The sequence below is a fragment of the Neovison vison genome, chromosome X (genome assembly GCF_020171115.1).
Source record: "Neovison vison isolate M4711 chromosome X, ASM_NN_V1, whole genome shotgun sequence".
NCBI classification, from domain to species: Eukaryota; Metazoa; Chordata; class Mammalia; order Carnivora; family Mustelidae; genus Neogale; species Neogale vison.
This window is the reverse complement of record NC_058105.1, coordinates 28810274-28820668: the sequence shown is the minus strand read 5'-3', so window position 1 is coordinate 28820668 and position 10395 is coordinate 28810274. Positions and strand designations below refer to the sequence as shown.

The window sequence follows — 10395 nt, the reverse complement described above, 5'->3', positions numbered from 1 at the left end:
TGTGAGGGGAAAGGTCATGCATGCAAACCCAGCAATTTTTAACTCCTTCCTTCCCATTGTGCCACACAGATTTTTTCTTTTGTAGTATCACCTCCATTACGAACTTCCAGGTGCAGGAGTGGAGCTGTAGACAGTTATACCTTAATAGTCAGTTGGTTAATTGTCTGGATCTCTGAGGCAGAAACCACCCTGGATTTTTGTCTAGGTTCACTGGAAGTTCAATTTTCTTCTTCAAGTCATTCCTTTTATTCTATATCCCAAACACCACCAAACATTTAGACCTCCCTTTGGATGTCTGGACAGTACCTCGCTCATCATCTTAGGAGGCCTAGCAGTGTCTTCTCCCTTCCACTGTGTCTGCCCCTATCACCTTGGGGCTGCATTGCTTAAATAGAAATGGAGGCCTAGGGCGCCTGGGTGGCTCAGTGGGTTGAGCCGCTGCCTTTGGCTCAGGTCATGATCTCAGGGTCCTGGGATCGAGTCCCGCATCGGGCTCTCTGCTCGGCAGGGAGCCTGCTTCCCTCTACCTCTCTCTCTGCCTGCCTCTCTGCCTACTTGTGATCTCTCTCTGTCAAATAAATAAATAAAATCTTTAAAAAAAAAAAGAAAAGAAAAGAAATGGAGGCCTAAACATAACTGTGCCTTTTAAGTTCTGAGTGGTTTGGCTGAGAAAAATCAATGGCGGCTTGGTTGTGCTGGTGATGGTAGACTGTGACATTATACCACCATATGCTGGATTTTGCATTTGTTCTATAAAACATCTATTGTTCCTGACACTGTATCTTTGCCTTTTGGATAATGCTTGTTTTTTTTTTTGTTTGTTTGTTTGTTTGTTTGTTTTTTTAAGAATTTATTTATTTATTTGACAGAGAGAAATCACAAGTAGATGGAGAGGCAGGCAGAGAGAGAGAGAGGAGGAAGCAGGCTCCCTGCTGAGCAGAGAGCCCGATGTAGGACTCGATCCCAGGACCCCGAGATCATGACCTGAGCTGAAGGCAGCGGCTTAACCCACTGAGCCACCCAGGTGCCCCTAATGCTTGGTTTTTGAATGCATGGAATTTATTTCCTTTTTATTCCAATAGGAACATTTTATTTAGGTAAATGTCCTTTACCCAGGTAATCCTGGTAGGTCAGTTGTTAAACCTCCCTTGTCTCCTTTCTCGATATGGACTTCTCTTTGGCTATTCTTACTGTCAGAGCTCTCCATTAAGAATTTTTTTCACACAGCTAACAACTCTGTTTTTAAATGAAGAGGTTATTTTTTTAATGCTCAGAGGCACGTTCTTACAATTATTCAGTTTCTTTGATCTTTGCTATATGAAAAACGAATACAACAGAACCTGTTCCGTAGTCTAAATCAAATAAGATATTGACAACTGGGGGTTGTCGGAGAAGCAAAATGATCTTAAGAGATTGTTCAGGGCAGGGGAGCCTGGCTGGCTCAGTCGGAAGAGCATGCAAAGTTTGATCTCGGGGTTGTGAGTTTGAGCCCCTTGTTGGATATAGAGATTACTAAAAAAATAAAATAAACTTTTAAAAAAGAGAGATTATGCAGGGCAGAAAGTGCCTCCACACAGGTGTGCCTACCCTAGCTGATGGCTTCTAGGTGACAGTTTGTGTTGGGGATAAAGTGGTGTTTAAGAGGAGGTTTTATGGGGGCGCCTGGGTGGCTCAGTGGTTTAGGCCTCTGCCTTCGGCTCAGGTCATGATCTCAGGGTCCTGGGATCGAGCCCCGCATCGGGCTCTCTGCTCAGCGTTGAGCCTGCTTCCCCCTCTCTCTCTGCCTGCCTCTCTGCCTACTTGTGATCTCTCTCTCTGTGTCAAATAAATAAATAAATAAATAAATCTTTTTAAAAAAAAAAAAAAAAGAGGAGGTTTTATGTGTATAAACACCTGGAGAACAAAGAGATGAGTAGGAGAGAGAATGCAGAGGGGTTGAGTAGAGGGGGCAAGATGGTGGTCATACTCCAGCCTGGCCCAGGGACTATATCGGAGTTCCACAGCAAGATGGGCTACTGGAACATGCCATTACCAAAAGGAAAGTTCCCATTTTGCTCAGGGAACAAAGTGTAACATGGACTGAAGAAGGGAAAGGAGTGACATTAAGTATTTAACCTGTCTTGCCTGTAATATTTGTAAAATTTGCAGGGGTCAGAAAAAGAGTTTGTTTGGGGATCCCCATACCCTATGTCTAAATATTTCAAATGTTTAAGTCACCAAATACAGCATGTTTTATTTAATGATATAATCTCTTTCCATGACACATGTACCTTCATAATGACCTGAAAGGATTTAGAATTTCAGACTCCTCTAAGTTCTGTTCTAATGATATAGGAAGAGCTGCCCCCCTACCCGGACTCCCAAACCAGGCCCCATCCCCTGTTTCAGGCAAATGACCTCCTCCCCATTAGGCCCAAGAGCACACACGCCAGCAGTGCAGTCGGCCCTTCAAAGGACAGCTCCAAGGGGAGCACGCAGGCCCAGGCAATGGGCTTGGGATGATTCTGGGGCCTGGGCCCTGGAGTGTGGGCTAACAGGGACACACCCCTTGTTTCTGTGGACTGGGTCCCGTAGGGAGGGGGATGGCCAAAAGAGGACCAAAGTGGGGCCTCAGGACATGGGTCCCTCTTGCCTGGTCTTAAAGCAATAGTCTACCACAACTAGCAAGAATAAACACTAACCAGAACCAGTTTGAAGGCCCTCAGATCACACTACCCTGGCCTGCTCTTCCAGTTTAAATAATGGTGACGAAGAGCCTTCTGCCTTCTATTTCACCATGTGGTTCTAGACATAAGGAATCCTCCGTGATAATATGTTGTAAAATGTCAACACTGGTGACCAAAAACAGAGTTGTGGGAGTGTTAAGTTTACTTCAGTTTAGCAGACATTAATTAAGTACCTAATTAGAGCTTTGGGAAAGAAAGATAAAACCTTTTAAGGTCCCAACCATTCAGAGGTTCAACCTAGGGATTGGTATTGGTAGAGTAGGGGGAATATATATATATATATATATATATATATATACTCACACACATATATATATATACATGTGTGTATACATATATGTGTGTGTGTGTGTGTGTGTGTATATATATTAGATTATTTATATGAGAATAGGAGTTGTGCTAGCAGAGAACGTGAAAGAAGGTATCTCATGCCACCAAGGGGCACCCAGAAAATCTTAACAAAATGCCGAAATGAAGCCCTCTTATCTCAAACTCCTGGACACTTCCCCTTCTCTGATCCTCTATTCGAGTCAAATATGACTTTATCTTTTTTTTTTTTTGCTGAAACAGATTCCAGAAATTAAGTGTATTCTCTCTCTTTCTTCTTTAATTTTCATTATAATGAAGTATTTCAGATCTCCACAGAGTAGAATACTCTATCAAGACCTATGTACCCACCACCCAGCTTAAGGAAGGTAATACTACGAATACAGCTGAAGCCACAGAGCCCTCCCCGGTAGGATTCCTCTCCCTTTGTTTCCCCAAGAAGTGGCCACCATCCTAAATGAGTTCTTTGCCTTTCCCTGCGCATGCTGTCACACATGCTGCATTTGTATGCTTCTCTCCTGTGTGTGCCTTTCCCCCAGACATCTGTAGCTACAGTCCAGACTTGGTGGTCATTTTGCATGTGTTTTAGACGTCATACATGTGGCGTCATGTCTGTATCCTTCCAGAAGCAGCTCCTTATGCAGCTTTCAGCCGCCGTCTCCCCATCGGAGGCCCCCTGTGTCTCAGCCCCCTGGGCGTTCCGGCCTCCTCCCCCGGCCAGCCCTCGCCATCCTGTTCAGTTTACCTGCCAGTCCCAAGCCCGTGAATGAAGGCTGGTTCTACCCAGATGAGTCTCGGCTTCTTCCCCTGTGGCTCTTAACCAGCGCTTCTGAGACCTCAGCTGCATCACTGTCCCTGAAGGGCTCGTTCAAACCCAGAGTGCTGGCCTTACCCTCAGAGTTTCTGATTCAGTAGCTCTTGGGTTCTACCTTGGGTAGAACCTGAGAATTCCCGGGTGACGCTGTTGTGGGGACCGAACTTCGAGAACCACTGCTCTAACTCAGTGTCTGGGCCCAGGCTCCGGAGCACCATCTGGCCTCAAGGCCAGTGGAGCCAGCAGGAAGGTTTTCTTCAAAACCAGGTTCTAGGGCACCTGGGGGGCTCAGGAGGTTAAGCGTCTGCCTTTGGATCAGGTCATGATCCCAGGGTTCTGGGATTGAGCCTGCATTGGTTCCTTGCTCAGCGGGGAGTCTCCCCCTCCCTTTACCCCCCCAACCCCGGTCAGGCTTTTTCTCTCTCTCAAATAAGTAAAGTTTTTAAAACAAAACAAAACCATACTCTAGAGCAGCACTGTCTAATAGACATATAACGCAAGTCACATGTGTAATTTTATGTCTTCTAGTAGCCACATTAAAAAGTAAGAAGAGGGTAGGGGCACCTGGGTGGCTCAGTGGGTTAAAGCCTCAGCCTTCGGCTCAGGTCATGATCCCAGGGTTCTGGAATCGAGCCCCGCATCGGGCTCTCTGCTCGGCAGGGAGCCTGCTTCCTCCTCTCTCTCTGCCTGCCTCTCTGCCTACTTGTGATCTCTGTCTGTCAAATAAATAAATAAAATCTTAAAAAAAAAAAAGTAAGAAGACGGGTGCCTGGGTGGCTCAGGTGGTTAAGCATGGGACTCTTGATTTCGGCTCAGGTCATGATCTCAGGGTTATGGGACAAGCACCATGTCAGACTCTGCTCTTAACAGAGTCTGCTTGTCCCTCTCCCTCTGCTCCCTGCCTCCCCCTCCCAATAAATAAATAAAACATTTTTTAAAAAGTGAAAGGAAATGGGAAAATTAATTTTAATAGTACATTTTAACTCAGTATATTATCGTTTCAACATGTAATCCATATGAAATTATCAGTGAGTTAATTTAACATTTTTATACTTAACAGCACATATCAAGTTAGACTAGCCATATTTCGGTCACCACATACGGCCAGTTACTAATGTGGTGGACAGCGTAGCTCTAAAGACTTGACCTACATCTCTCTCCTTACAACAATTGTTTTAAACTTGACATTTTCTTATATTTGGGGCTGTAAGGAATTAATTTAAAACAGGCTCACCAAATGGTGGAGAGTGATACCTTTCAGTGAAGGTACAGTGGGCCAAACAAAGAGGAAAAAGAGAGATCTGAGTCAAGATAATTTATCTAAGCAAAATCTGCCTCCACTCCAGTGCATTCATTTAAAACAAACTTATTTTTAACTTGAACAAATGCTATCAGATATGTCTGTCAAACATAAGCGAAGAGTCACATTTCATTGGGTATCAGTTTTTGGATGATGCAGTTTGGAATGACATCAATGTTAATAAAATTCCCATGGGCTTCTAAAAAATGAAAAACCTAAAAATAACAAACAACAGGTTCTTTCTTCTTTCATCATCTTCTTTCTTTTATGCCAACTGCAGGATGAAATGAGAGAAAAGGAACCGTGAGGCAGCATTAACCAGCACCAGTGACCTTCTAGACCTATGAACAGAGCCCTTTGTCCGTGGGCTCCATCTGTGTGCTGTATCTCAGCAAGGAGAAGACAACACACTTTCCTCTTGCAACCTGTGCCCTTGTGTAGAGGGCGCTCGTGCAACCCATGGCTTCAATTCTGGGATCAAACCAACCTTGCCTCCCTCTGGCCTGACACCATAAATCCCTCCCTGCACCCCCACCCCCACCCCTAGAGACCATTCTGGAATTAGTGGAAATCTCTTCACCTTAAAAGCCTCTGCTCATTCCACAAATGATACTCCCTTACTCTCCCAGACCCTCAGTTTCTCTATCTACCATACAAGAATGAGGCTGTGATTATGAAATACACAGCTGTGAAAATGCAAAGAAGTGTACATCATTTCCAAATATTCAAAGATAAGATACTCTTCAAGACCTAATGCCAATTCAGTAATAAGTAATAGCCATACGATGACTAAGTGTCTTTGGACTGTCACATAAAATACAAACATACACACCTGAATATTTAGGTATTAATCATTGTGTGGTCCTACTTGGAATTCTTGACTTTTTGCTATTTGTATGTAATCACCTTTGCAAAGGCACTGTCTCTCTTATGAATGTCTGACTAGTGCCCAGCCAGCCAATTTCCTTACTGCTTCTGCTAACCGTTCTCTAAAGAAATATTTTTCTCGGTTACTGAGACACCTACCACTTGTTAGTAGTCTTTCAGGTAGAGGACAAAAGACCTCACAAGAACGAATGAGCAACCATGAAATATATTTCAGAATATACTGTATTTTCTATTACATGAGTTTTCTGTTAATGGTCTAAGCTGGTAAAACTGAATTTTTAAACTAATTCTAAACGAACTTCTTAATTTATTGGGAGACCTGGGGGGTGGGGAAAGGACTGTCAGTAGCAGGCAAATGCCAGGCAAGGTGGGGTGATGTGCAAAGCTATTGCGATACCTGATCTTCCGGGCCTGTTCTCTGCTGGGGCAGATCTTCTTTAGTCGGCTCCTTCTTGCTTTTTGTTAAATTTGTCTTTTTCTTCCTCCCTTTCAGACTCGTTGTCCCCTTTGGCAGGCTTCTCATACTGATATTTAGTTGTTTCTTTGGTAAAGAATAAGACAGACGTTGGAGCAGACATTCCCAGGGAAAACCATCCCGATGCATAAGGACTAATAACACCCAGTCCTCTCCCCGAAGCAGGAGCGTAGAAGAAACTCTGAAAAGCGGAGGTGGGAAGCCTCCTCTGGGTTGATAGTTCTGCCGCTCGATCCCTCACTTTCAGGGTGACATTCTTCCCAGTCACCCTGTGCAGCTGACTATTTCTGGCCCTTCCGAGAAGAAGGGATCAGAATCATCAGGGTCTGTGGCCTTCTCTAAGGTTTTGTCAGAAATTTCTCGCAAAAACGTTTTACCTCAAGGACACATTCTATGGGGAAGCGCATTCACTCAACCCCTGAATATTTCACTTGTACCAGGCCCACGCGCGCGTCAGTGCGTAATGATGGGGGATGAACTTTGAGACTCTGGACATTCTCAAAGCCACGCGCAGAAACCAGGTGTGCCATTGGCTGGCTCTTTTCCTTCAGGCCCCGCCCACGCCCCGCCCACGCCCCCCCCCCCGGGGCCCTCAGCTGTCTTAGCCGAGGCTGCCAGAGGGCCGCACGCTTCCTTCTCAAAAGCTGTAGGTCCCCAGGGAATGGCGCTCCCGCTCAGGCCCTCGGCCTTGCGTTTGGGGGAACCCTGGCTTCCGCGTCCCGGCCACCGCAGAGCCGCCCGCCGCCCCCGCCCCTCGGGCACCCGGGTCCCTCCTCACCCTTGGCGGTCTCCGGGCCCTCCTCAGACTCCTCATCCGGCTCCTCCGCGGTCTCCCAGGCGGCCTCCTCCTCGGACGAGGCCTCGGACTCGCGGGCCGCGGCCGGAGCTGCCCACGCTGGTGGGCCTGCGGGGGCTGCAGGGTGCCCGTCTGGTTGCCGGGCCCGGGGCCAGACCATCACGCGGCCGCGGCGGGGCCGCACGAGGATGTGGTTGTTGTGGTAGATCCGGTGCAGGAGCGAGTGCACCAGGTCCAGGAACATGAAGCGGAAGCCAACCATTGGGAACTGGTGGGCGTCCACAAGGATGTCCAGACCCTCCTCCTGCTGCTCCTCCCCGTCCTCCTCCGCAGGCCCGAAATCCGAGTCGTCCTCCTCGGCCTCCACGCTCATGCCCGCCGGGCCGCGGGCCAGACCCAGACCCAAGGCAGCCTCCTCGAGGCCTCCCACGGGCCCCTCCACTTCGGACACCTCCATCGGGGGCAGTCCAGAGTGGAGGGCCACCTCCATCTCAGGGGCCCCGGACTCGAGGGCCACCTCCATCCCGGGGGACCCTGACTCGAGGGCCACCTCCATCCCGGGGGGCCCTGACTCGAGGGCCACCTCCATCCCGGGGGACCCTGACTCGAGGGCCACCTCCATCCCGGGGGGCCCGGACTCGAGGGCCACCTCCATCCCGGGAGGCCCGGACTCGAGGGCCACCTCCATCCCGGGGGGCCCGGACTCGAGGGCCACCTCCATCCCGGGGGGCCCGGACTCGAGGGCCACCTCCATCCCGGGGGGCCCGGACTCGAGGGCCACCTCCATCCCGGGGGGCCCGGACTCGAGGGCCACCTCCATCCCGGGGGGCCCGGACTCGAGGGCCACCTCCATCCCGGGGGGCCCGGACTCGAGGGCCACCTCCATCCCGGGGGGCCCGGACTCGAGGGCCACCTCCATCCCGGGGGGCCCGGACTCGAGGGCCACCTCCATCCCGGGGGGCCCGGACTCGAGGGCCACCTCCATCCCGGGGGACCCGGACTCGACGGCCACCTCCATCCCGGGGGGCCCGGACTCGACGGCCACCTCCATCCCGGGGGGCACGGACTCGACGGCCACCTCCATCCCGGGGGGCCCACAGTCGAGGGCCACCTCCATCTCGGGCAACCCGGACTCGACGGCCACCTCCATCCCGGGGGGCCCGGACTCGAGGGCCCCCTCGGGCCCCGCCACTCCAGCCACCTCAATCTGGGGAAACCCGACCCCGGGGGCCACCCCGTTGCTGCCTCCGGCCTCCAGGGACCATGCCCCCACAGCGCTCACAGGGCTATCCTGGCCAGGAGCCTGGCCGGGATCCCCGGAGGAGGACATGGCAACAAGCAGTACCTCAGTAGGGCGGCGACCGGGCTGAGGCAAAGCCAACGGCAAAGATGGTGGCCGCCGAGGGGGCCACCGCTGTCGGGAGGCGGTGGGCAGCGGGCCCGACGTGAGGTGGACGGGGAGGCCGAGGAGCCAACCACGGAGGGGACGACAGTCTGCGGTGGTGCCTGAGGAGGCCCGCGACGGGGACGGAAGGGGGCGGATGTCGCCAGCGGCCCACCCAGGCCTCCCCTCCGGTAACAGTGGACAGGGTTCCAAAGGGGCCCCTAGACCAGGGACGGGGGGCGGGGCCAGAAGCGTCAACAGTGGGCCTCGGCCCCGCTGCCGGACACCCAGGCTCATTTGTCGAGAAGCGAGGATTGACATGCGCAGCCTCCAATGAGTGGCCGAGGCCTTTAGGTTCTAGGGTTGCTCGTGGTTACCTCCGTGTGCTTCGAGGCCTTAGGGTTCTCCGTGACTTTCAGGTCCACACCACTCCTGTCCCTTTAATTGTACCAGTGTCTGAGAAAGTAGAATGATCCAATATGGAGACACCTTGGGCCATGTGAATTACAAGGTATTCCCCAATTTCCACTTGGCAATGGCTAATACAAGTAGGGACAAGCTCATAAAAATGATGTATAGCTCAGACTTAGCAGTAGTAAAAATCTCCCAAGAAGAAAGAAGTTGGAAAATTTAACATGGTTAAAACTACTTGGAAAAGAATAGACAAAATTGACATGGGTGCAGTCAGAACTGAATGTTGAAGAAGTGGTAAATGAGGAGTTAGTGGTAAAAGAGGAGTTAGAAGGTATATAATGAACCCTGATAAATTTTAGCCTTCAAAGAATGAACAAAAGAGATACTTCTTTTAAAGGGCCAGGTCATCTCCTAAGAGGTAATAAGCCTGACAGACTTTAAAAGAGCAGGCTTCCTAGGATGTTTCTGAGGCAACAGTCCAGGACTTTTTATTGATTTCAAAATGTACTTAATCAAGATCTCAAGTGTAATTCTGAAAATTATGCAGAAATCACTATTTTATTCTCATTCTGTTAAAAAATGTTTTATAATACTAAAATGTCTTTTTAAAAAAGAGCAAATAATATTTGGGTATTTAATACTATAAATCCTGTCAAGGTGTCATCATCCCAACAAAATTTTAATGTTTTTATTTTTCCACTGGTCTCACCTCAATAATAGAGCATGGTGCTATCCACTGGTTTAAATCTGTAAGGCAATGTAGAAAATCTCTAATTTGTAATCCTCGCTATAAAAAGAGCAAAACTGAGGTAGAGTCCCAATCTGAGGCCTAGAGTTGGTTTTAACATTTACTCACTGATGTGACTGTAGGAAAGTTACTTATCATTTCTATGCTTCAGTTTATCATTTGTGAAGATAGAGTAATAATTATCTAGCTATCTTCCAGTGTTGTTCTAAGAATCAAACAAGATAATGGGGAAAATGCTTTTTCATACTGTCACATTTTATATACATACAAGATATTATTATATCAATAATAATCTTTCCATTCTTGAACTATTGGAGAGAAGATACTGAGTAGTTTCTTAGCCTTTAGAAGGAATCATCTAATTTGGTTTTAGAGGAATCTGTTCTTCCCAGCTAATGGACTTACACACTTCCTCCCTGGCTGAGTTCATACCCTGACTTGAGTCAAGACTTGAGTGAAATAGGTAGATGGAATGAGATGGGATTATATTTAGGGTATTAACCATTTGTTGAAAATATATTCT

General features: G+C 48.8%; 1 protein-coding gene across 1 annotated transcript; it reads right to left on the bottom strand.

Annotated features, from left to right (window-relative positions):
• Nucleotides 1-6492: 6492 nt before the first annotated feature.
• On the bottom strand, nt 6493-8656 carry LOC122897464 (cancer/testis antigen 47A-like). Its single transcript, XM_044235725.1, has 3 exons — nt 8471-8656; nt 7309-7876; nt 6493-6596 (listed from the first exon to the last, which is right to left on the bottom strand). Exons 1-3 carry the CDS (start codon nt 8654-8656, stop codon nt 6493-6495), a joined length of 858 nt encoding a protein of 285 aa, XP_044091660.1.
• Nucleotides 8657-10395: the final 1739 nt, after the last annotated feature.

What these genes read in the sequence shown, in the direction of transcription:
- LOC122897464 (XM_044235725.1), bottom strand. Translation starts at nt 8,656, where the DNA reads ATGTCCTCCTCCGGGGATCCCGGCCAGGCTCCTGGCCAGGATAGCCCT. An exon ending in CCGGGCCCCCCGGGATGGAG is followed by an intron (nt 7,877 to 8,470) that starts GTGGCCGTCGAG and finishes CCCGGGATGGAG; the next exon opens with GTGGCCCTCGAGTCAGGGTC. An exon ending in GGGCCCGGAGACCGCCAAGG is followed by an intron (nt 6,597 to 7,308) that starts GTGAGGAGGGAC and finishes TCTTTACCAAAG; the next exon opens with AAACAACTAAATATCAGTAT.